Source organism: Fusarium verticillioides, chromosome 2 (genome assembly GCF_000149555.1).
Source record: "Fusarium verticillioides 7600 chromosome 2, whole genome shotgun sequence".
NCBI classification, from domain to species: Eukaryota; Fungi; Ascomycota; class Sordariomycetes; order Hypocreales; family Nectriaceae; genus Fusarium; species Fusarium verticillioides.
This window is the reverse complement of record NC_031676.1, coordinates 790,893-813,348: the sequence shown is the minus strand read 5'-3', so window position 1 is coordinate 813,348 and position 22,456 is coordinate 790,893. Positions and strand designations below refer to the sequence as shown.

Sequence of the window (22,456 nt, the reverse complement as noted above, 5' to 3'; positions counted from 1 at the left end):
GAATCACATAACTTAACTAACTCGGATGATAGATAGCTCATTGTTGGAGTTGTAGACAATAGCAGCTGGAGTCTCTACTAAGGTACCTAGGCACTAAAGTTAGTGGGGTTCTGGGGTTGAGGTGGTTGCTGGTACAAATACAGGACCCCGCCACATGTTTGTTTTCTTCTACACACCTCATGCGCCAGCAACCGAATGATACTCTGACAGGAATCTGCTTCAGCTGCGCCAACAGGTTCCAAATTCAGGAACAAGATTAATTACCGCATTCCAAGATCACTTCTTTGCAAAGCCACCTCAAAAGAGGCGTTACGAAACATCTGCCGCCAAATTCAGGGTCTAAAGATCTCTGGAGCTGAGCCACAGCCATTCAACGCGGCCTCGTGAACTAGGGTCCTGGTAGTTCAAGTGTATCACCCTTCGACTTCACCCGTTCATTCACCTGAGCTCCGCCTACATCCAGACAACAACGACAAGTCCCTCGTGGACCTGAAACGCCACCCGATACAAACGATACCGAAGACAGCCTTCATGCATTTCCACAAACTATTCGATTGTTGATACCCGAACCCTTCAAGAGTACAAGTTCATTTCTTGAGGTTGCGTGAACCTAATTACCAGTGGATCGGGGCCCTTTCATCACGATGGGTACACCCCGAGACTACTATGCAGACTTAGAGCTGCCGCCGACGGCAGACGCTGCGGAAATTCGAAAACAATATCGGAAACTTGGTACAGACCAACGAAGCTCTTGCTTTTCGTACAGCCGCTGACACGAATTGTAGCTCTCAAATATCATCCAGATCGTAATCCTGGACGAGAGGCAGAAGTGAACACACAGTTCCAGATCATTCAAACGGCGCACGAAATTCTTTCCGACCCTGAACAGAAGGCCAAGCACGATGCTTTGCGAGGGCGTGGTAGATTTCCAGGTGCTTCGGGTGTTAAGGGCAACCCGTGGTCAAATGTCAGCGCCCAGTATCCGCCCCCTCCTCGACGCAACAATGCAAATCCTCGAGCTCCGCCATCGGGCGCACAAAGATGGCAACGCTTTTCTACGGGAGTTCCTCCAACTGCAAAGCAGTATACAGCATCAGATGCCGAATCGAAGAAGAATGCTGCCCGAGCATTTGAAAACATGCGAAAGGGTGCATCTGCCAAAGCGAACGACCAACCACGACCTCCCCCTCCCCCTCCGCCACCACGGACTGAATCTGCCAGACAACGTCAAGAAGCCTCATTTGGTGCACGAAAGACAGGCTTCCATCCTCGGACAGCAGGGGGCGATGAGCCACCCGTATCAAGTAGCAACTACAGCTCGAGACCTGCTTCGGAACGATATGCACAGCGATTTGGCTCTGACATTCCACAACAAGAACCACCTCCTATTCCCCAACGGCCGCCTCCAACTGCGATGCCTGATCCGTTAAGCCAATTTAGAGACCAAGACAGCACAGTCGACCCCCGACAAAGCACTCCTTATGCGTCGTCAAACGGAGGCGAAAAGACTAACCCATTCGATGGCATCTCAATAACCCGGGCTAAGAGTACTCGGGAAGCCACTCGCCAAGGCCAATCTGCCTCTAAAAAGGAACCTTTCATTTTCGCCAGCCGACAACGCAGCGCCAGTACACCGAAGGGTGGAAAGGCTCAGGACGTTCCTTTGAATGATGAGGCTCCTGAACAACCTTCGATACCTCGGGACCCGGCAGACCGCCCTAAGGCGCCGTTGAAGAAAACTCGCAGTGGCTTCAAGAGTGTTCCGCTGGGACCTAGCCAGCAGGCCACCGAGTTTCCCGCAAATGATAAGCGTCAGTGAAAGCCGTCAATTTAAGCATCTTATTACTAATTATGAGACAGCAATTGATTCACCTGGTGGCCCAACAATGTATGCCAATCCATTTTCTACAACATCCAGCCGCCCAATCCTGAAGAGTTCCAACAAGTGTCGTGGTCACCACGGGTATGATTCCTTGGGGAATCATTGCCTATATGAAATTCCTTTCAAGCCTTCTCAGTCGTCGCCTAGTGGTAGACAGGATTCAACACATCAGTTGACTCCGTTTGAGCGGCAGCAACAGGAGCTCTTACGGCAACTCATCAACAATGCGAGTCCTGACAGCCCTGCTAAGAAGCCGAAGCTCCAAGACCGCGACTCTAAAACCCCCGGCATGCCGAATTGTGCTAACAAAGTCTGCTCGCACAGCTTTAGTTTCCCTGTCAATGATGACACTTTCTCACGGACATCACCTGACCACCATCGGTTCTCCCGACGAAGTACTGACAATATTAACACTAGTTTCGCTGACGAAGAAGATGCTGCTGCATGGGAGTTCAATGCTGGTGGAGCTGAACAGGGCAGCCCAAGTAGGCCCCGAAAGCCAGGCCGCCAATCCCCTGGCATGCGTCCCCCAATGAGCGGCAAGAGTACACCAAGTTTCATGTCTGATGCTGAGAAATCCGACTCTGCTAAGCCCGAGTCGGCCTTTAACCCTGCAGGTTGGGACTTTGGTCCTCAAACATTTGTTCCTCAGCCCTCAAAGTCTGTATCTCCCACGCGGTCTACACGAGCAACCTCACGAAAGCCGAAGGCGGCCAAGACAACAAGCTATGTCAATCTTGTGGACGACAGCAGCAGCGAAGATGAGGTATTGGAATGGCGTGGCCGAAAGGTGCAAGAAGGACCACCTGCTGCTGAGAGTCCCCAGGCTATGGACATAGATACTCCTCCTGCGCCGTCTTCCATGCCGCCACCTCGACCCCCCAAGGTACCTTCGCCCCAGCCAGTTCAGACTACGCCTTCACCACAGCCTGCCCAGCCTGTGAACCAACCTCAGCAACCCGTTGGAACAAACCAGGCTCCGGGAGCGGTACCTGCTCCGCATGCTGCCCGAAACATCCACGTCGAACCCACCAGACCCGAGTGGCGACCTGGCAATGTTGACACTGTCAATGGTAACGAGCACAGACCTGAGAGTCCCGTAAAGGCATTCAATCCGAACAACATGGGATCTGAAGATAGCGAAGAGTTCCAAGCAAGCTTGGCAGACCTCAGAAATGTAGCACCATTCACTCAACAGAGTTCCGGCTTGAAGTCTTTCTCTGACCTGAAGGACAATTTACCCTTTGAAAGCAAAGCAGCGCCTCAGATTCCAATGAAGCTACCCAAGGTCCACCCATTGATCTTTCCGACAGCACCTACTGCTCCCCAAATCCCAGCTGCGGCTACTGTCAACGGCGTTAAGCCGAGCGCGCTCACTTGGGAGACATATGTCAAAGACTTTGAGCAATACTTGAAGCAATGGGACACGTTCAACGCCCAAGTCGTCGACCATTTTGCCACCCGAAAGTCGCACATCACTCGTACCCGGGAAGAAAAGGGGTATTCATTCTTGGAGAACCGGGGTGATGCTGACATTCAGGAGTATTACAACTGGCTCGAACAGGATATGGATGTTCGTCGACGCTGGGCAGCTGCATGTGAGGAGCATGAGCACCGATTCCGAGAATTCATGGCGTTTCGAATTAAGATGAAGTAATTGATTGGTTTTGCTTTGCGGAGTTGACAGTTTATGGATTGGGTCGAATTTCGTCTGAATGTCTTTTTTCAATCGTCAACATGGGATACCAAGAAGACTAACTACTTAGCTGTCGATCACTGGAGAGGATATCACATATAGCAACGCGATACAGAGTGATTTTTCGGGGTTTCTACAGGAGTCCACAAGATGACGAGGATAGCAGGTTCTGGATCTGGGAGGCAACAGGCGCGATGTAAGCATATGGTGCGTGGAGCTGGCAGTTATGTTACATTGCATTGCATTGCGATGTGTTACGTTTGATAGTGGTTTTTGTCGTTGATTACTAGGCAGTGGCAACTGGGCGATTTGCATCAAGGGCGTTCTCGCTACAGACGAGACCGGAGCTTCACGGGCATCAGCGATTTGGTCTTTGGAGATGGGAATCCTAGGACGTGTATATGCTGGCACGAGTTAACCATAGAAATAGACGAGATGATACCTCTCAAGGCTTTGGCAGTGTCTGGCACTGGCAGATTCACCGCGGCAGTGCACTTGCCCCTGGCTCGGGTTGTGAGATTTGAGATTTGAGAACCTTCGTGCGTGATTCATCCGCTGCCCTCTCTCTCTCTCTGAGATCGTGAGAGCTATATAATTCCCATCCTCCATGTTTTCTGCCTTTCTCTCTCTCCTTCTCTTCTTCACATCTTTTTCTTACATACGAGGCAGAAGAACAAGCTTGGCTCGTCCCTGCTCACCAAACCCTTCAGTCAACAGGTTCTTTATCCTTACAAAGAACAGTCTTGCTAGCTTCAGCAACGCAATAGGTAAGTTCTAGTTGTTATTCATCTTATTGTTCCTCTCTTGTATCCGTTTGCTGGTGACCCTCGGACTACAATCGGAGTGCGTTGGGTGGTTCATTGCAATGGCCGTTTCGTCTGATCTTTTGTAGGAGCCGTTTGCTTTTCTGCAATTGTCTAGTGAGGGGGTGTCCTTTTGTTTACTACCTTTCAACACTTTCATCTCTTCTATTCAAACGCCTTCTCACATCCTTACTTCGGCTTTCTAGGATTTAAGTTCTCCCGTTAACAGATTTAGGAGTTCCCTTCTTCTTCCATCTTCTCACCTCACACCTTCACATCCTCACGTCTGCGGTTTATCTGCAAAATCTTTGCTAGGACCTACCGTTTCTTCTCATCTGCGCTTTATCTTGAAGCGCTCGGCACCACCCTTACTTCTTTCATCCCAGAAGATCGACACAGATAATTGACACAATGTCTGACGCTGCTGTGAAGCCCAACGCCTGGACCGATGAGGCGAAGGTAAGTCCCAATCATATCCCCGACTATCTGCAAGGGGTCTAACAACTGCAACAGAACGAGCTTCTTCTGCGTATCATCGCCCAGTTGAAGCCCGAGGGCAAGTCCATCAACTGGTCGGAGATCAACATGGAGGGGCGCACCGTCAAGAGTCTCCAGAATCAGTGGACATTTTTCAACAAAAAGATCGAGGCCTTCAAGGCCCAGTCAACCGATGGAAGCTCTCCTTCAACTCCTGCTAAGAAGGTGACTCGTAAGTCATATGCCCCCCTTCTAGTCGTGATATTCTAGTAGACTAACTAACCCCTTCATCTAGCTCGCAAGCGGGTCCCCAAACCCAAGAAAGGCGGATCCGATGAAGAGGATGCCTACGAGACGCCCAAGGTGACCCCTCGTAAGCGTCGCGCTCCTAGTAAGTCGACCCTACCTGGCCCTCATATCAAGCCTTTTACTAACACTAGTAACAGAGACCCCCGACAGTGAGCCCAAGGCCGTCAAGAAGGAGCTCAGCGACGCCACCGTCAAAGATGAGGAGATGGACGACGATAACAATGTCACTGGAGAGATCTAGCTTCCCATCTTTTCTCTATGGTGCCGGAGAACGTCATCGCCAAACTTTCAGAGGAGACAGGAAGAAGGGAATCTCAACTACCTATTGATGCTATCTGCTAGAACTCAGATGAAAAGGTGTTAGTGGACATCTAGCCGGGGGACAGCAGAAGAGCTCCATATATATTCTACATGGGTGACTATGGAAGCTGGTATTCGTATGAGCTGAGAAACATATACTGCCTCTGCAATATTTCTAGAGTCTTTGGATGTGTGATGATTGAGGAAGTCCTAGCTAGAAAGTTGCGATGCCTTTCCGACCCCGACACTGACTTCCTAGTAGCACGAAAACAATGTTATTGCAGGTCTCCAATAATAGATATTGCAAGCATAAAGAAGTGTTTGTTTGATGTAGTCGCCTAGATATTGCCTTTCTAGGTGAAGTCGATCGGGATTGGGCCGACTCTAACGTTAGGTCGGATTGTGGGGGCTGCTACGGAGTAGATCGTGATGGAGCCGGCATTTAAAGAACCCGACAACCAAGAATCAGGCGAGATGCTAGTTAGCGATTGGCCATTCCTCAACAACCTTCAATTAATAGACTCAACTTTACTTTATATATAATTCCAAAGTTTCCTCAAGTGTCTCCCTGTTTAGTACTGATGTGATTGCTTGCTAGATTGAAGAATTGAGGAATTGACGATCATGGCTTCAGCTACCGGTGTCGAAGACGCAGAAACGGCGCCTCTACTAGCAACATCACCGACCTCATCAACTGGTGTCATTCATTCGCAGTATCAATCATTAAGCCAAATCAGCAGCAGTAATGAAAGCCCTACTAGTAACAATAGTCATACCGACCCCGAATGGACGCTCAGCCGAAGCGCGCGAAGGCTCTATATATCTCATACCCTCTCAACATGGAACTCACGCGTCTTCGAATTCGGCAGCGTCTTATATCTCGCATCGATATTTCCTGGAACCTTGATGCCCCTTGCGATATACTCGATAGTGAGAGGTGCTTCTGCGATTACGTTGTCGTCATGGGTCGGGAGTTATATCGACCGGAAAGACCGCCTTAATACGGTGAGACTGTCCATCGGTAGGTCTTTAGAAGCCTCGATGACCAGTGACCCTAACCCGAGTAGTCTCACAGCGACTTGTTGTTGCTGCCTCATGCATCATATTTTTCATCCTCAGTAGGCATGATAGCCCTTCAGATGAGCTGCGGGTCGGCTTGCTTGCAGCCTTGATCTTCATGGCATGCATTGAGAAACTGGCAGCTATCATGAATCTTGTGTCAGTGGAAAGAGATTGGGTTATTGTTGTGGCACACTCAGATACTACTGCACTTAGAAGTATGTTTCCCCTCAAATAACTTATGGATGTTACTAATATACCTTGCTTATAGCCATGAACTCGCAAATGAGGCGAATTGACCTTGTTTGTAAGCTACTTGGACCTTTCTTCATAGGCATACTAGATGGTGTTTCCACAGAAACAGCCATTCTTGTCAACTTAGCCATGAACTGTGCTTCAGTTGTTGTTGAGTATTTCACCATTGCTAAAGTAAGTCATATACGACTCATACAACCTCAACATGATCTCCTCTAACCTAGACAGGTCTATTATCAAGTACCAGAACTACAGCAGCCAAAGACTACGCCCCCTATTGTACCACAGAATGAAGAACAGCAGACTCGTCAGAATGCCTGGATGTCATTTAAAAAGGCTATACAGAAGACATTTAGCGATCTTCGACTTTACTTTACGCACCCTGCATTTGCACCCTCATTCTCAATAGCGCTTCTTTACTGCACAGTTTTGTCTTTTGGTGGAGTCATGGTTACATATTTGTTAGCGAGTGGATATACTTCAGCTCAGATTGCTGCAATGAGGACAGTCTCGGTTACTCTTGAGGTTCTCGCTACATGGATTGGTCCGTGGCTAATGAAGAGAATTGGACCTGTTCGTGCCGGTCTTTGGTTCCTCAGCTGGGAACTGGGGTGTTTGGCTGTCGGTGTATCGATATTCTGGCGATATGCTGACAACGTCCTGGTATCGACGCTGGGACTTGTCTGTGGTTCAATGTTGAGCCGGATCGGACTTTGGGGGGTAGATCTGTCTGCGCAGGTCATTGTTCAAGAGGTTAGTTCTGCTGTGGTGTGAGTTGAGGAACTTTGCTGACCATGCATTGCAGGAAGTTGAGGCAGAGAAACGAGGAGCCTTTTCTGCTGTGGAAGCAAGTTGGCAAAATGTGTTCGAGATGTGTTCATACACGTCGACCATCATATTCTCGTCACCCAGTCAGTTCCACAACCCAACAGCACTCAGCGTCACAGCTGTATTCTTCGCATGGCTCCTGTACAGCTCCTTTGTCAAGAAGCGACGAGGACATCTCGTCCACTGGCCTACCTGCATGTCTCCGGAGAAGCAGCAGGCAACGATCGACGAGCTGTTCGAGTCTGGGCCGTCGAGGCGAAGAGAGGGGCTCTGAATGTTTGTATGATATGCATATGCAAGAGAGGATCGCACGAGACACGTTGGTGGTCACCTGGATCGGGAAGCAGTGCAACAATGATAGGATAGCACAGGATCTTGTGGGTTGGGAACCCTCCACGTTTATTTCCGTGTCTCGGACGGCAGCGGGCTGTCTTGGACATGCATACATGGAAAGGCCTCGTGGATCGAGGAGCGACCCTTATAGATGATGCAGGTTTGGTTACATGAGGGAGGACAGCAGTGGTTTTTGGGTAGATGTGTGAGACGTGAGGAGACTCGAGTAGGGGGAACAGTGAGACACGATGTTTGTCTTTTGCTAGCAGTCAATCAGTGCTCCATAAGGTATATTTGAATTATCTCTTGTATACGAATTATCTATGACTCTAGAGATATATTGTAGGTCGTCGTAAGCCCATGTCTCATCTAAATACGACCCTCACATACTTACAAGGTCAGGTGTCGTCTGCGATGTGTTGCATTATACGGAGATCTAGGGCTCATAAGCTTGATATTGGCAATCTAGGTGAGCAAAATAGGTACAAAAGTCTCAATCGCCCACCATCTCATCCCCCCATCTGACTGGTCATCTGTCGTCCCCATTGTCTCTATGTGGCACACCATCTCGACTCGACCACACCCACAACCTCTTTGTCTTTTCGGGCGGAGTTACTGGCTAGTGGGACCGGGTCAGACCTTGAAGGGCACCCGAAGGCACCCTAGGCACCGCGGGAATGACGGCGCTTGCATCGTTTAGCGGCTTTTGAGGGTATGATTTCCCCTGTAACCTTGGAATCCCGCCGCTGCAGCTGATCCACTCAATCACCGACTGGACTGGACTTTCGAGGCCAGGCCATCATAAAATTTTCCCCAGATTGCATCGCATCGCATCTCCCTCTCAAGCCTGGGCCTCTCTGTCATCACATGCCCTCATGAGTTCACCCTTTTAATCCTACCTTATCAACTCATTCTTTGATTTTCTTACATCTCTACTTAATCGCTAACCCCCTCTTTCCTCCCGTCATCTCTGTTTGCCTGTCGTTACCCGCGCTGTTGTCTCAGTCCCGTCACTGTTTGCGATCCCTGTCTCTCTCTGTGACGTTGTCAACTTTCGATCCCCTTTAACCACGAACCAAACCCGCGCTCTCCTTCACCAACGTCGTCGTCGCGTTTGCCATCGCAAATCACAGAAAATCAAAACAATCATGAATGGCGCAACTTCTTCAGCCCGGGCTAAAAGAAAGGCCCCGGGCTCGCCAGACGAAGCTCCTCCTTCCAAAAAACCCGTCAACGGAAAACATTCTCCAAACGATAACACACCAGACATTGTTGAATTTGACGACCGCTCAGACATGACCGACGAACTTCACCCTCACGCTATGTATATTGGAACACCAGGGAGCTTAGGAGAGTGGCAGGATACAATCCAGAAGGTGGTGCGCAACGTTGTCGCCATCAGGTTCTGCCAGACTTGCTCTTTCGATACCGATTCTGCTTTGACCAGTGAAGCCACGGGCTATGTTGTTGACTCCGAGAAAGGGTGTGTAATCTCTGCCTATAACAACTGAGAAGAGGCTCTAATCTGGCCCTGCAGATACATCTTGACCAACCGTCACGTTGTCGGCGCCGGTCCCTTCTGGGGCCACTGTGTCTTCGACAACCACGAAGAAGTCGACTGTTACCCCGTCTACCGCGACCCCGTTCACGATTTTGGTATTCTACGATACGATCCCAAGGCGATCAAGTATATGCACATTGATGGCTTAGAGCTGCGACCCGACCTCGCAAAGGGTAAGGACCCCAAGAACCCCGCGACTCCGATCACGGCCGAGAACCATTACTAATAAGCACAGTTGGAACCGAGATTCGAGTCGTCGGTAACGATGCTGGCGAAAAGCTAAGTATCTTGTCAGGTATCATTAGTCGCCTGGATCGAAATGCCCCGGAATATGGCGAGGGATACAGCGATTTCAACACGTGCTACTACCAGGCCAACGCCGCTGCTAGTGGAGGAAGTTCTGGCAGTCCTGTCGTGAACAAAGACGGTTGCGCTGTCGCACTCCAAGCTGGCGGTCGTTCTGATGGAGCCTCGACAGATTATTTTCTACCATTGGATCGACCACTCCGTGCTTTGCAATGCATTCAGAACGGCAAGCCTGTCACACGTGGCGATATTCAGTGCCAGTTCCTTCTCAAGCCTTTCGATGAGTGCAGAAGGTTGGGATTGAGCCCTCAATGGGAGGCTGCCATGCGTGAGAAGTTTCCGGAGGAGACCAACATGCTTGTAGCTGAGATTGTCCTCCCCCGGGGCCCTTCAGACAAGAAGATCGAGGAAGGTGACGTTTTGATCAAGATCAACGGCGAACTTATCACCCAGTTTATTCGATTGGACGACATTATGGATTCGAGCGTTGGTGAAACCATCAAGCTACATCTCCAGCGTGGTGGACAGGACGTGGAAGTCGAGATTGAGGTTGGAGATCTTCACAAGATTACCCCTGACCGATTCGTTTCAGTGGCAGGCGCCAGCTTCCACGACTTGTCCTACCAGCAAGCAAGACTCTATGCCGTCGCTGTCCAGGGCGTCTACGTTTGCGAATCAGCTGGCTCATTCCGATTTGATAACACTGATAACGGCTGGATTGTTCAGAGTATTGACCACAAGAAGGTGCCAGACCTTGACACTTTCATCCAAGTAATGAAGACAATCCCAGATCGCGCGCGAGTTGTTGTCACTTACAAACACCTTCGTGACCTTCACACTCTCAACACCACCGTTGCCTACATTGACCGACACTGGGCGGCCAAGATGAAACTTGCTGTTCGAAACGATGAGTCGGGAGTTTGGGACTTCACTGACCTGGGAGACCCATTGCCTCCTGTTCCACCCACTCGACGATCCGCCTCTTTTATTGAACTGGACCACATGCCACACCAAGGCATTGCCGACCTCATCCGCAGTTTTGTACACATCAACTGCACTATGCCCTTGAAACTCGACGGTTTCCCTAAGAACCGCCGTTGGGGTATGGGTCTTGTAATTGATGCAGACAAGGGTCTCGTTCTGATCTCCAGGGCCATTGTCCCGTATGATCTTTGCGATATCACTGTCACTATTGCTGACTCAATCATTGTTGAAGGCAAGGTTGTCTTTCTACATCCCCTTCAGAACTACGCCATTATTCAGTACGATCCCTCACTCGTCGATGCGCCAGTCATGAGCGCTCGTCTGAGCAACGAGGTTCTCACTCAAGGCGCCAAGACCTATTTCCTCGGCTACAATAGGATTGGGCGCGTTGTTCATGGATCTACAAGTGTCACCGAGATCACTGCGGTGGCCATTCCCGCCAACTCGGGCGCCCCGCGCTATCGTGCTGTGAATGTTGATGCTATCACGATTGATAGCAACCTCGGTTCGACATGCAACAGTGGTGTTCTTGTCGCGCCGGACGGTACTGTCCAGGCTCTGTGGCTGTCGTATCTGGGAGAGCGTTCCCATCATACGTCACGCGACGAAGAGTACTACCTGGGCCTTGGCACCAAGACTCTGCTCCCTGTTGTAGAGTCGGTTCAGAAGGGCATCAACCCTAAGCTGCGTATTTTGTCCGTCGAGTTCAGATCAGTCCAGATGGCTCAGGCATCCGTCATGGGCGTCTCCGATGAGTGGATCAAGAAGGTTACCCAGACCAACCGATCTCATCACCAACTGTTCATGGTCAGCAAGCGAACCTTTGAGCGCGAGAACCACCCAGTATCTCTGCTCGAAGGAGATATCATCCTCACGCTGAACGGCAAGATTTGCACTACTATCTCTGACTTTGACTTGATGTACTCACATGAGTTGCTGGACGCGGTTATTGTGCGAGAGTGTGAGGAGATGCACCTACAACTTCCTACAGTGGCAGCAGACGACATGGAAACAAACCATGCCGTTTCTTTCTGTGGTGCCATCCTTCATAGACCCCACCAGGCTGTTCGACAACAGATCAGCAAGCTGCACAGTGAGGTCTACGTCTCTAGTCGAATTCGTGGATCGCCTGCCTATCAGTACGGTGTTGCACCAACCAACTTCATTACTCATGTGAATGGTACTCCTACACCCGATCTCGACTCTTTCATTGCCGCGACCCGAGAAATCCCCGACAATACTTGTGAGTCAACCATTGTTTCTGGGAATTTTGCAATTGGAAAGCTAACATATAATAGACTTCCGACTCAAAGCTGTAACCTTTGACTGTGTGCCGTGGGTGATCACAATGAAGAAGAATGATCACTACTTCCCCACGATGGAATGGATCAAGGACGACAAGGAGGCTTGTGGATGGCGAAGAGTCACGTACGAAGGCAACGACGTGTTTAAGGGAGAGGCAACTGATGGTGTAGTACCGGTTGCACAGGATGCCGATATGGAGTAGATGCATCATCTGCTTGTAGAGCTGCAGATCCCTCGCCGACAGAGGGAGTGTACCACCACGGCTTCATTTGGGATCACTGGGATTAGGGTACGGCGTTATATGGCGATGAAGGATTCTATTATTTGAGATCATCTGGAGCTATGAGATAGCCTTTTGAACTGGGATGGCTATTGGTACATAGACGAGCTGTATACCTCAATATTTACGGATGGAAGTATTGGTGTACATTAATTATCACAAGACCTTGCATTGCAAGGAGAATGCTTCTGCCTATACTTGACAATTACTGTTTTCCTTCACTGACATGAATAATTGAGGTTGCCTGAAGTCTTGAGCTTCGGCTTGATCCGGATGTGGATGATGGAGGTGAAGCTATAGTGGGGCTTTAAGGCTTCAAGCAATGAGCTCATAGCGTCTGGGCGTTCGCAAGGCAGGACAAGGACAGGCTGCCTTATTATTAGACTACAGCGCAGTTACAGCAACTCGACTGAATGTGCCCAACTTGAACCCCTCCACATTCTTTGTATCTCAATCTCACCTTTATACCGCCGCCTACTCTCTCTCAAGGCCTCGTTCTCTCTCGTCTTCTCTATACCAAGCCAACCTTTGCTATATCACTCCTCGTGAGCTCATCATGGCGCCAGGTGCTAATCTTATAGTCCGTTGCCCCCCGCTTCCCCGCTATCGCATCCAATGCCATGATGCGCCAGTCGAAGTATCAACTAACATTTTGCTTCCAATCCATAGACAAAGCTCAAGGTTCAGCTCAAGCTCACCATCGCGAGGTTGCGCATGGTTCAACAGCGCGATGAGCAGCTTGGAAAGACCGCGCGACGAGCCATGGCTCAGCTCCTTGAGGCCGGAAAGGAAGACTCAGCCCGCATTCGCGTCGAGAACATCATTCGATCTGACATCACCTCCGAGCTTCACGAGATGCTCGAGCTTTACTGCGAATTGCTACTTGCTCGTGCTGGGCTGATGGAAGGTCATACTGTCGATCCTGGTTTGGAGGAGGCTATTCAGAGTCTGATATATGCGGCGCCCAAGACGGAGATTAAAGAGTTGGCTACGGTGAGGACGCTATTTGCGGAGAAGTATGGAAAGGACTATGTCCTTGCGGCGACGGAGAATACAGATGGAAAGGTCAACGAGAAGGTTGTCAAGAAACTCAGCGTCACGCCCCCGCGCGAAGAGCTTGTGGTGGGATACCTGGAAGAGATCGCCAGAGCATACGGAGTAGACTGGCCCAAGCGGGAAGCAGTCTCACCACCCCCCGAACTCCTCGACGACGACGATGATGATGACGACAACGACCAAGGCGGCCAGAAGCAAAAGGTCCTCGAAACACCTCTCGCTGCAGATTCCAAAGATCCAGTGTTAAACACACCAGTCAAGAAGCTAGCTGGTGGCGGTCCCACGAGTCCTTTGACAGTGACACCGCCGCGGATGACGACCGACAACATACATCCCAAGGTGACGCTTGGTTCAGTAGAGCTGAAGCCGAGTAAGAAGGCGGAACCAGCAGCGAGAAAGGGCGAGCCTGATGGATCGATTCCGGATCTTGGGGACTTGGAGAGAAGGTTTGCGGCGCTGAAGAAGCGATGAGGTGCTATGGATGGAGTGTTAATATTGCGCCACGTGGAGTTTTTAAGGTTTATTTTGTTGATGAACAAGTGTTGTGAGCCTGTGAATTGTGTTTAAGAATATGATGATAGTGAGTAGATGAATGGTCTATTCGGTGAGGGTCGCGCTTCAACATCGTCAGAGTGACTATGTCGCTGTGCGGGTTCTATGATCAGGGGGCATTGATACTGAGTGGTGGACAGTGGACTTTGTGTCACACTATTCACTACGATTTAACCATAGAACAAAAGCGTGATGTTAATACAAAGGCCTTTGCTAATTCGGTACCCTACACCGAGATGCAAGATAGATGTGTATAGTTGTCTGTGATAACCAGTCAGGATCCCTTGCTCCGACTACGAGCTAGATTATTCCAGCAGGGAACAGTGAACATGGCCCTGCAAGAGTGGTTTGTTTTACGGTCAGGTCTGACAAAGGTTTATCTGGCTTGATACAGTTGATGGTTATGTATGCATCAGCAGACTTTGAAGACGAACTCAATCACTCGTGAGCTGCGACTACCTAGGTACCTTATGCTTTTCAACATTGCCTGGAGTATTTACTTTCAGACTCCCCGCGTTTCTTCTGTTTCAACTTTCTTCCTTTCAATCACGTTCCGAAAAGTGCTTATTTGTTCGACTCTATCAATCTACTAATACAGGTATAGGAATACCTAGCTGTATTCACCAATCACTCAGTCTTTCCAAGTACAACTTTCTCTTCAGTGACCTCCACGGTATACGAAGACAATGGCATCAAGACAAAACCTTCGTCACACTCTCCGCTACACCCTCAATTTTCGTAACCTGCGAGATGTATCACGACTGGCTCAACTGGAACAGAACATGCTCTAACGAAGCTTTGACGCGACACCTCACAACTTCGCAGTTAAGAGCATGGGGAGAATTTACATGAGATGGCTTCTTCACCAAGATTTTACGATAAAAAAGCGTCTCCAAAGCAAGGTCGTCGAGCAATGGGTTTCCTATGTGGACTCTTGGGGGGTATCGCTTGAGTATGCCATCACCTTGTGGGCTAAAAGCAATGACGAGGATACTGAATTGGACGAGGAAAGAAAACAGTGGAGGGAGAAGCGAAATTCTTTACGTCATGAAATAGAGCATCAGTTCCTGAAACTCAAGTATGATGCTCAGCTGGCATGGGTATGGATATCGTGCTAACAGGTATAGGAAACCATGGTCCAAACCACCCTCTAACTTGGTTGGAGCCGTGCATCGACAGCGCGATCACAATGTAAGTGGATAAGCTGATTGGGGGTTCCTCTGCTAAGAATTGAAGACCAAGACTCGCGGTCAAATCAGAAAGCTTGATGAGTACAATAATGCAAAAACCAAATCTGCTCTGGAGAACTGGCCGACGAAAGATATCCCATTCTCGAGCATAGAGACTGCTGGAGATAAAAATACAGAAGCCGAAGAGACTAGGCCGTCGGACATGAAGGAAGAACATGGGGACGCACCAGCGAAGAAAAAGGCGAGGCTCGACGCTGCTGGTGGTAATAGCCCCAGGTTGGGTTTGAAAGGATCCGGCACGATCTCGTTCCCCATCGACCTGACGATATGAGTCGAACAAGGGTCGTTTGTATATCCAAGTCAAGCCTCTTCTAGCGGGAGTTTGGGATAAAAAGGACAAAGCAGCGATAATGGTATATTCTCGATATTGTGGATGCCTCCACGAAACGCCTCAACTCCTGCCTGCCCGTATGATATGCAAATGACAATTTCGGCCAGATGAAGCAGTATTTCAAAATACCCCACCTATTCCCACGGCCTTACAGACCTCGACCAAGCGTCGGCCTTATTCTAACTTGTCGAGATGCTCCAACCGTGTAAGCACAACCTGTTTACTCGTCTCCTCAATCTCGCCCGCCAAAAACACCTCGTCAAGAATCGCATAGACCTTGTAGAAGTTGAAAACAAGATCAAGTTCGCAGACGTTTCCGAAAAAGGCATCGAGGACCTCGACGAAGAAGTGAATAGCCTCTAGGTAGGCGAGCTCGTTATCGTTTGTATCGACGCAGGCGCAGAAGAAAAGACCGGCGTAGCGGCGGTAAACGATCTTGTTGTTGCGGAACTCGACAAAGTTGGATTGGTATTTTTGATCGCGGGGTGCGACGAGGCGATGGACTTCGCCTTTGAGCTTGATCTTTTGCTCGTCGCTAAAAGGGGCGTACCATTTCGCGAGACGAGTCTTGCCCCTGAGAAGCAGTCAGTACCGAGAGATTGCGGGGATTGGGAAGAACGTACTGTCGGTTCTGGATGAGGATAAAAGAGAGCATCTTGAATTCTGGTAAGGCTGAAGCTCAAGACAAGAGGAAGCCGGTTGAGAGAAGAGAGCTGGGGTAGATTCTAGAGATCAATGGTGGCATGGATAAGCCGACGTTGTTAGGAGGCTGTCACGGAACACAAGGGTTGGTGCTGATTGGTTGAGTGTGGTAGGGGTGAAGCCACTGAAGAGCTGCAAGGCTGCCACTAAGAGACCCTGGGAGATGCCCCGGTTTCTAGCACCCGACCCGACACGTTTACCCCCTGTTTGTGTTGTGCAACCAGACTTGGCTTGGCTGAGGTGCAGATGGGCCGTTTACTCCCCCGCAAAAATGTTGATGACTTCAAATTGGTTATTTTCTCGTTCACAGATATGATCTAACAGGGCGGCTCTGAATTACAACAGTGTCCTTCTTATAGAAGCCAATGTAATGGATACGGTGCCATAGTAAAAGATGGAAGTCGAGGTCTCGGCACATCGCGTGGCTGCCTTAGCGTCGTGTGCCGATGTCCCATCTCTGGCACTTTCCAAGTTTTCGTCAAGCATCGTTTTGTTTCACTGTGTTTCCATGGCTTTGCATCAATCAATTGCTTATTCCCACGGCTCATTATTATACGATTGCTCCCCCCCTCTCTCTCGTCTTGGAAAATTCTTATCATCTTAATATAATACACTTATAAAAGCAATGACATAGTTCCCCCCTGCAGACACGAATCATTCATGACCCACGAGTAGCCAAGCCTTGGAGCCCAAGACGCGATACGATATTAAGGAATCCGAACCCCTACTGCTGGGCATGAATTGCATGATTAGACATCATCGAGCATTGACGATTTGAACTTTTTTATCATCTTTACCTTCTGCATGGCTGGCCGTGCTCGACTGTTTCTTCTCTTATCTGGCGCTCACGCGAATCTCGAAGCGTCCATCCGCAAGACGAGAGGATGACTGACGATTCTCATCAAGCTCCAACGAATTCACACAAGTATCAGCTTATATCATTACCGCAGTCATGGTTAAATCACCCATCGTGAAGACTCTAACGAAACGCCTTCGGGAGCTGGCCATAGTCCTCTGGGTTGACACCGAGACCAACGATCTATGGAAACAGATTATCAAGTGCTCCATCGCTAGTGTCTGCTCGGCCGCCGCCGTCATGAGTCCCCAAGCCGCGGCAGTCCTGGGCCCTTCGACCTTTCTTGCGCCAATGGCTACTGTCTTTGCTCATCCAGGTCAAAGGTTGGGTTCCATGATCGAGACCCTTCTCATGATGATGCTGGGCACCTTATTCGGACTTGCGTGGTCCATACTTGCACTCAAGCTGGCTACTATGGCTTCTATTCGAGCAACAAACGAAATTCCCCATAATGCTATATGCGCAGTATTCTTCACTATTGCTGCTTTCTTTCACGGCTACGTAAGATCGGCTAGTCCCCGCATGTTCTTATTTGTCACCTTTTTTCTGATTGCCAATATCATTACTCTGCTCAGTGGCTACACCTCGGTGTCTTCTGAGGTTATTACACACACCTACTACCCTATGATGGTCGGCGGTGGTATCTCAATTGTGGTCAACCTATCAATCTTTCCCGAGCTGTCGAGCAGTTACCTCGGTGTATCTACCATTGATGCTCTTATCGAAACGATGGATACTATGACACGGGCTACGCATTGGTTCATCACACCCGGTGCTGATTCCGAAGAAGATTCCACTGTCACTGCTCTTACAATGACAAACACTGTAAAGAGTATCCCCGAGAAACCAAAGCGCAAGAAAGGTCGTTTCCGCAAGTGGTTGAGTCAGTTTCCCAATCCCTTCAAACAATCTCAGCATCGATATCATATGTCCACCACTCCAGTTGGCCTTACGACGATCAATAGTCTGATAGGCAACAAGGGGAGTCTTCGCGCCCGTCACACTCACTGCCAAGCTGCTCAGAGGGAAGTTAACTACGAAATCTCTGTGTCTGCTCTGCCTCTAAGCAGTATGAAGCCCCTGACTACCTCCCATATGAGTAACCTCGTCCAAAATACAGTCAACATTATCGCTGCATGTGAGAACAAATTCATAGTATTGCAGAATAATGACATTGCCGATGATGAGAGCGACAGCGATTTGTCCGGGCCCAGCGGAATCAAACGCATGAGCACCTTTGATGACTACCTTCAGAGGGTTGAAGAAAGCAAGCCTCTGAGGGAGATCGAAGCTAGTAGCGCAAGTCTTCTAGAGTCCATCATTGAGCGTATCCGAGAGCCTGTTCAGATATTTGAGGGTTCGCTGAAGGAGGCTGTACGCCTGGTCATCATATGTGTTGCTTATTGCTATGATGTACGAAGACTGCCTTCAGGAGCACCGACCCCAAGAGGAATCCATCTCCAGGAATTGGACCTTAGAATCGACCTTTTCGCGGAAGCAATCGCTAATTTCGATGCCAGCTGCTCTATGGAGCTCCGCCGTTCAGGGATGGATAAGAGTGGCTATAGCACAGATTTTATGCCCCGAATGGAATCGTTCTTGATCTCTTCGTTTGTACTCAGTCTGCGCCAGGCAGCTAAGTATGTTTTGGAGATGCTTCACCATGTTCGAAAGACTGTCGAACAGAGGCAAGCTCGAAACGACAAAGCCACAATCTGGTTTCCCAAGCATGTCGACATTAGGCAGTGGTTGATTACTGGAGGTGAGAATGATGGCTTTGTTCTGCCAGCAGCGGGTCGCAAAGAAGCTCGTCGGGGAAAGAGTAAACCGGGACATAAGTCGAAAAATAAAACACACCAAAGCAATAAGGATACGAAAACAAAGCCCCCAAAGGGGAAAGATGAAGAAAAAGGCATTCGATTTGCGGAACCGGTTCTTCAAACGACAGAGGACCGGAACGCTGAACAACCACAAGAGAAGGAGCAATCTCAGCCTCAGAAAGGCAGTAAGATCCTCAAGATTAGAGGGATGGCAGCGGATGCCTTGGAATGGACCCAGGACTCGGAACACATTAGATATGCGTTCAAGCTCACAATCGCCATCCTCTTACTTAGCTGGCCAGCCTTCGTGGAGTCTCAGGTCGGATGGTACTCAGACTATCGTGGCATATGGGCACCGATGCAGCTGTTTCTCGTCTTTGAGGTGGCCATAGGAACGTCATTCCACGTCTTTTTCATTCGTCTTTGCGGTGTCGTAGCTGGTAGCGCTTTTGGCTTTGCGTGTGCCCTGGTTGGGGAAAAAAGTCTGGTCGCCATGGTTTTCTTTCTGATCATTGGTATCATGCCGTCGTTCTATGTCCAGCTTGGCACTAGATATGTCAAGGCTGGCATGATCTCTACAGTCACAATGGTCGTGGTCGCGCTCTGTAAGTTGCTGTCCTTTCAGGTATCCTTAGTATACTAACAGTACCAGCTGCTGTTAACGGCGCCGAGCCCGCTTATCACTATTTCTATAAGCGCTTGTGTGCCTTTCTCATCGGGGGGACCACTGCGCTGCTGATTGAACTTATTTTATTCCCAGTTAGAGCTAGGGATCGACTGGTTGAGTCGCTCGCAGCGTCGGTCAAACAGGTTCAGAATATGCAAGCCGCAATGGCTGTTGGCCTGGACGAGCCCATCAAGCCAAATTTCCGGAATCCCGACCTCAACAAGCGCTTCCGTCGTGCCACAACCAAAGCACGAGGAGCTCTGGCTGCGGCCGAGACGTTTCTCCCTTTCTCCGTTACTGAGCCGCGACTAAAAGGTGATTTCAAACCGCTCGTGCCTGTCTATAGAGAGATCTTCTACGTGTTGCATCAAATCATCGATAGGATGGAAAATGTCGTGATGCTACGGAGAGAGTATGGTTCGTCCATTTTGGAGGACTTGAATCCTCAAGTCCACGCCTATCGACGGAATGTGGCTGCCAGTATTATGCTGACACTTTTCACGGTCTACGAGGCGTTCCTTACCTGGACGCCTCTGCCACAGTTTATCCCGTCAAGTCGTCTGGCGCAACTGCGCCTGGTCAACCATGTGCGCGAGATTCTTGCGTCCAGGAGCGGCACTCAGACACCGGCTGGGGAGTCACCAAGTGTCTTTGACGAGAACGGGGAGCTTGCTGCGCAGGTCGCATACCTCATCACCCAAAAACGGTTCCTCTCTTGGAACGCGAGCACTTCTGGACAGATGGAGATCATCGAATATCTCGAAGAGCTTGTACAACTTGTTAAAATTCTGGTCGGAGTTAATGATTTCCGCAGCGGTCTACTAAAGACTCCTACTTTCAGCAACTATCGGGAGCGTAAGCACTTGACGCGGATGCCTCTGTCTCGCATGCCGACTGCTGATAGCCGCACGACCGGTGTTCCGGCAGAGGAGGTTCCAACAGTCGAGAGTAGGGCCAGTGGGCTGCAGCGAACGCAAACAATACGTGCGGGCCATGCGAAAAGACGAAATCAAAGGAGAGAGGATGATGAGAAGGATGCCGATAGTGACGGCGAGGAGAAATTGCCCGTGAGTTTAGTGAGAGTTGGCTCGCGACTCTGTGAGGATGCTGCAGCTGCTCGACGACGCAAGATGTCTGTGACTCGAGCATAGGGTTGGGAGTTACAGCACGGAAGTCGCAAAAAGCAGGTAGAAATAGCCGACGAGTTGTTGGCACCAATCTATCAAGTAATACCTTAATAAACATCCGAATATCCTTTCCATACGCCTTTCCCACTAGCCAATCCTAGCATCGGTGATGTTCCTAATCCAACGCCTTGCCATACAATAAGTCATGAATGTTGCACATATATCACACTAGAAGATGTTGAGCGGTGTGTGTTGAGCAATTCTGGTGCCGTTGAGCATGGCCCTCGACTTCTTCGGCCTCTGCTGCAATCGTCGTGATCCTTCTTGAACATGGCGAGGCTCGATTGGCGTCTTTCCCTCACTGGGGAAATCGAACAACGCGCCCTCGTGCTTCCGCTTCTTTGCATTTCCAACATTGTCTCCTCCGTTTTGAGCGCGCACTAGATCTTCCTGCTCCTTGACCTTGAGCGCCATCTCGGTGAGGGTCTGGACCATCTCGAATGTGAGAAAGCCGAGAATATCGACAATGTCGTCGGAGGGTTTACTATCTGTGACGATGCCGAAGCCAGCCCACTCGCGGAATCGCTTGCCTTTGCGGTAGGTGAACGATGCTTGACGATATTCAGACCACGTAACGTACTCCTCCTTCGTCATGGCCTTTGTGCGCTCATCTGCTTTGCGTAGGCGCTGCAGTGTGATGTAGTTCATCTCCTCCTCCTCTTCATCCTCTTCATCCTCGCGCTCAGGCACTTCAACGTTGTAGTACGACGAAGGCTCCCAAGGCAACCCGACTTTTGCCTTTTTGTTCTTCTTGGCTGCTTCATCCGTTGTGTTATCACCCGCAGCCACGGGGTCATCACCAGCAGCGATATCGGCATCAGCGCCCTTGTCATCAGAGTCCTTGACGTTCTTTCGCACGTCTTTCCACGAGAGGAACGTGCGTAGACGAGAGACTTTTGCTTGGTCATGGCGGATCTGGAAGATGAGATCGTTGATGCTGATGGATTTTGAACCGCGACGCGAAGCGAGTTCAGTGCAGTTCCGGAGCTGAGAGGGTTAGTCAGTATGAGAGTTGGTGAAGGGGAAGGGGAAAAGAGAGAGACGCACGAGTTCGATGACTTGTTGGCGGACAATGTCTTCGATGATACTTGTTGTTTCGACGGGTGGTTCTGCAGTTTCGCCGGAGACGTACATCATTTGACTGATCTCCTGGCGATATTTGTACGACTTGCTATCTCTTGAGTCCGCCATCTTGTCGCGTTATGAGATGAGACGTCAGGGGTTGGTGCTGTGCGCCTGAGAGGACTTGGAGAGTCTATTTATCCAGTACGAATGGTTTTATCTGCATATTTGAGTTAGTTAAGTGAAGAGATGAATGCTTAAAGCATAGGGAGTAGTAGGGAGATGGTGTTTGTAGGGTGAGAGAGGCACTACCTCAATGCTCTGAAAGGAACGGTCAATTATTGAAGAAGCTGATCCTTCTTGTAGCGATATCGCATGCGAATTTAGTAACGATTTGAGAATTGATTTTCGAGTGGTTGAACAAGTTGAATATGAATGTGTATTCTCAAATGGCGATTCAAAGGTCAATGTTGGTTCGCCTGAGGATGGAAAGTGACTTGTCGGGGGATGAAGGCCAGTAGAGATGGGGCTAAACTCCAATAGGAAATATGTTGTTCCTGCGCCTAAGACAATGGAAGTCATGATACTGCGTACC

General features: G+C 49.6%; 10 protein-coding genes across 10 annotated transcripts; 8 read left to right on the top strand and 2 right to left on the bottom strand.

Annotated features, from left to right (window-relative positions):
- The first annotated feature begins 181 nt into the window (after nt 1-181).
- Nucleotides 182-4,082, top strand: FVEG_06084 (hypothetical protein). The gene is made up of 4 exons (XM_018894326.1): nt 182-732; nt 786-1,811; nt 1,861-1,888; nt 2,207-4,082. The coding sequence occupies exons 1-4, from the start codon at nt 645-647 to the stop codon at nt 3,537-3,539; spliced, it is 2,475 nt and encodes an 824-aa protein (XP_018751371.1). The 5' UTR covers nt 182-644; the 3' UTR covers nt 3,540-4,082.
- A 696-nt stretch (nt 4,083-4,778) lies between these two features.
- Nucleotides 4,779-5,733, top strand: FVEG_06083 (hypothetical protein). Its single transcript, XM_018894325.1, has 4 exons — nt 4,779-4,840; nt 4,895-5,090; nt 5,154-5,249; nt 5,305-5,733. The coding sequence occupies exons 1-4, from the start codon at nt 4,793-4,795 to the stop codon at nt 5,406-5,408; spliced, it is 444 nt and encodes a 147-aa protein (XP_018751370.1). The 5' UTR covers nt 4,779-4,792; the 3' UTR covers nt 5,409-5,733.
- Nucleotides 5,734-5,970: 237 nt separating this feature from the next.
- FVEG_06082 (hypothetical protein) lies at nt 5,971-8,339 on the top strand. The gene is made up of 5 exons (XM_018894324.1): nt 5,971-6,488; nt 6,535-6,744; nt 6,798-6,955; nt 7,010-7,534; nt 7,587-8,339. The coding sequence occupies exons 1-5, from the start codon at nt 6,092-6,094 to the stop codon at nt 7,881-7,883; spliced, it is 1,587 nt and encodes a 528-aa protein (XP_018751369.1). The 5' UTR covers nt 5,971-6,091; the 3' UTR covers nt 7,884-8,339.
- Nucleotides 8,340-8,578: 239 nt separating this feature from the next.
- On the top strand, nt 8,579-12,602 carry FVEG_06081 (Pro-apoptotic serine protease NMA111). The gene is made up of 4 exons (XM_018894323.1): nt 8,579-9,425; nt 9,480-9,676; nt 9,739-12,036; nt 12,092-12,602. Exons 1-4 carry the CDS (start codon nt 9,091-9,093, stop codon nt 12,298-12,300), a joined length of 3,039 nt encoding a protein of 1,012 aa, XP_018751368.1. The 5' UTR covers nt 8,579-9,090; the 3' UTR covers nt 12,301-12,602.
- Nucleotides 12,603-12,735: 133 nt separating this feature from the next.
- FVEG_06080 (hypothetical protein) lies at nt 12,736-14,230 on the top strand. Its single transcript, XM_018894322.1, has 2 exons — nt 12,736-12,958; nt 13,048-14,230. The coding sequence occupies exons 1-2, from the start codon at nt 12,935-12,937 to the stop codon at nt 13,903-13,905; spliced, it is 882 nt and encodes a 293-aa protein (XP_018751367.1). The 5' UTR covers nt 12,736-12,934; the 3' UTR covers nt 13,906-14,230.
- A 316-nt stretch (nt 14,231-14,546) lies between these two features.
- FVEG_06079 (AP-2 complex subunit sigma) lies at nt 14,547-16,376 on the bottom strand. The gene is made up of 2 exons (XM_018894321.1): nt 16,191-16,376; nt 14,547-16,141 (listed from the first exon to the last, which is right to left on the bottom strand). Exons 1-2 carry the CDS (start codon nt 16,220-16,222, stop codon nt 15,742-15,744), a joined length of 432 nt encoding a protein of 143 aa, XP_018751365.1. The 5' UTR covers nt 16,223-16,376; the 3' UTR covers nt 14,547-15,741.
- FVEG_15802 (hypothetical protein) lies at nt 14,835-15,507 on the top strand (the record flags this gene model as incomplete). The annotated part of the gene is made up of 3 exons (XM_018904993.1): nt 14,835-15,064; nt 15,114-15,177; nt 15,223-15,507. 3 exons carry the CDS (start codon nt 14,835-14,837, stop codon nt 15,505-15,507), a joined length of 579 nt encoding a protein of 192 aa, XP_018751366.1.
- A 118-nt stretch (nt 16,377-16,494) lies between the features above and the next one.
- Nucleotides 16,495-16,890, top strand: FVEG_06078 (hypothetical protein). The gene has a single exon (XM_018894320.1). It carries the CDS (start codon nt 16,664-16,666, stop codon nt 16,871-16,873), a length of 210 nt encoding a protein of 69 aa, XP_018751364.1. The 5' UTR covers nt 16,495-16,663; the 3' UTR covers nt 16,874-16,890.
- A 90-nt stretch (nt 16,891-16,980) lies between these two features.
- On the top strand, nt 16,981-20,875 carry FVEG_06077 (hypothetical protein). The gene is made up of 2 exons (XM_018894319.1): nt 16,981-19,550; nt 19,598-20,875. The coding sequence occupies exons 1-2, from the start codon at nt 17,222-17,224 to the stop codon at nt 20,761-20,763; spliced, it is 3,495 nt and encodes a 1,164-aa protein (XP_018751363.1). The 5' UTR covers nt 16,981-17,221; the 3' UTR covers nt 20,764-20,875.
- On the bottom strand, nt 20,401-22,341 carry FVEG_06076 (transcription initiation protein SPT3). Its single transcript, XM_018894318.1, has 3 exons — nt 22,174-22,341; nt 21,847-22,081; nt 20,401-21,786 (listed from the first exon to the last, which is right to left on the bottom strand). The coding sequence occupies exons 2-3, from the start codon at nt 21,988-21,990 to the stop codon at nt 20,968-20,970; spliced, it is 963 nt and encodes a 320-aa protein (XP_018751362.1). The 5' UTR covers nt 21,991-22,081; nt 22,174-22,341; the 3' UTR covers nt 20,401-20,967.
- Nucleotides 22,342-22,456: the final 115 nt, after the last annotated feature.

Excerpts from the sequence above, each read along its gene's own strand:
- FVEG_06084 (XM_018894326.1), top strand. The coding sequence starts at position 645 with ATGGGTACACCCCGAGACTACTATGCAGACTTAGAGCTGCCGCCGACG. Across the intron at positions 733-785 it reads AAAACAATATCGGAAACTTG|CTCTCAAATATCATCCAGAT; the intron begins GTACAGACCAAC and ends CACGAATTGTAG. Across the intron at positions 1,889-2,206 it reads TCACCTGGTGGCCCAACAAT|CTTTAGTTTCCCTGTCAATG; the intron begins GTATGCCAATCC and ends CTGCTCGCACAG.
- FVEG_06083 (XM_018894325.1), top strand. The coding sequence starts at position 4,793 with ATGTCTGACGCTGCTGTGAAGCCCAACGCCTGGACCGATGAGGCGAAG. Across the intron at positions 4,841-4,894 it reads CCTGGACCGATGAGGCGAAG|AACGAGCTTCTTCTGCGTAT; the intron begins GTAAGTCCCAAT and ends CAACTGCAACAG. Across the intron at positions 5,250-5,304 it reads TCGTAAGCGTCGCGCTCCTA|AGACCCCCGACAGTGAGCCC; the intron begins GTAAGTCGACCC and ends CACTAGTAACAG.
- FVEG_06082 (XM_018894324.1), top strand. The coding sequence starts at position 6,092 with ATGGCTTCAGCTACCGGTGTCGAAGACGCAGAAACGGCGCCTCTACTA. Across the intron at positions 6,956-7,009 it reads AGTATTTCACCATTGCTAAA|GTCTATTATCAAGTACCAGA; the intron begins GTAAGTCATATA and ends TAACCTAGACAG. Across the intron at positions 7,535-7,586 it reads CGCAGGTCATTGTTCAAGAG|GAAGTTGAGGCAGAGAAACG; the intron begins GTTAGTTCTGCT and ends CATGCATTGCAG.
- FVEG_06081 (XM_018894323.1), top strand. The coding sequence starts at position 9,091 with ATGAATGGCGCAACTTCTTCAGCCCGGGCTAAAAGAAAGGCCCCGGGC. Across the intron at positions 9,426-9,479 it reads GTTGTTGACTCCGAGAAAGG|ATACATCTTGACCAACCGTC; the intron begins GTGTGTAATCTC and ends CTGGCCCTGCAG. Across the intron at positions 9,677-9,738 it reads GCGACCCGACCTCGCAAAGG|TTGGAACCGAGATTCGAGTC; the intron begins GTAAGGACCCCA and ends TAATAAGCACAG.
- FVEG_06080 (XM_018894322.1), top strand. The coding sequence starts at position 12,935 with ATGGCGCCAGGTGCTAATCTTATA. Across the intron at positions 12,959-13,047 it reads CGCCAGGTGCTAATCTTATA|ACAAAGCTCAAGGTTCAGCT; the intron begins GTCCGTTGCCCC and ends TCCAATCCATAG.
- FVEG_06079 (XM_018894321.1), bottom strand. The coding sequence starts at position 16,222 with ATGCTCTCTTTTATCCTCATCCAGAACCGACA. Across the intron at positions 16,142-16,190 it reads ATCCTCATCCAGAACCGACA|GGGCAAGACTCGTCTCGCGA; the intron begins GTACGTTCTTCC and ends ACTGCTTCTCAG.
- FVEG_06078 (XM_018894320.1), top strand. The coding sequence starts at position 16,664 with ATGGAAGTCGAGGTCTCGGCACATCGCGTGGCTGCCTTAGCGTCGTGT.
- FVEG_06077 (XM_018894319.1), top strand. The coding sequence starts at position 17,222 with ATGGTTAAATCACCCATCGTGAAGACTCTAACGAAACGCCTTCGGGAG. Across the intron at positions 19,551-19,597 it reads AATGGTCGTGGTCGCGCTCT|CTGCTGTTAACGGCGCCGAG; the intron begins GTAAGTTGCTGT and ends TAACAGTACCAG.
- FVEG_06076 (XM_018894318.1), bottom strand. The coding sequence starts at position 21,990 with ATGGCGGACTCAAGAGATAGCAAGTCGTACAAATATCGCCAGGAGATC. Across the intron at positions 21,787-21,846 it reads GCCAACAAGTCATCGAACTC|CTCCGGAACTGCACTGAACT; the intron begins GTGCGTCTCTCT and ends TAACCCTCTCAG.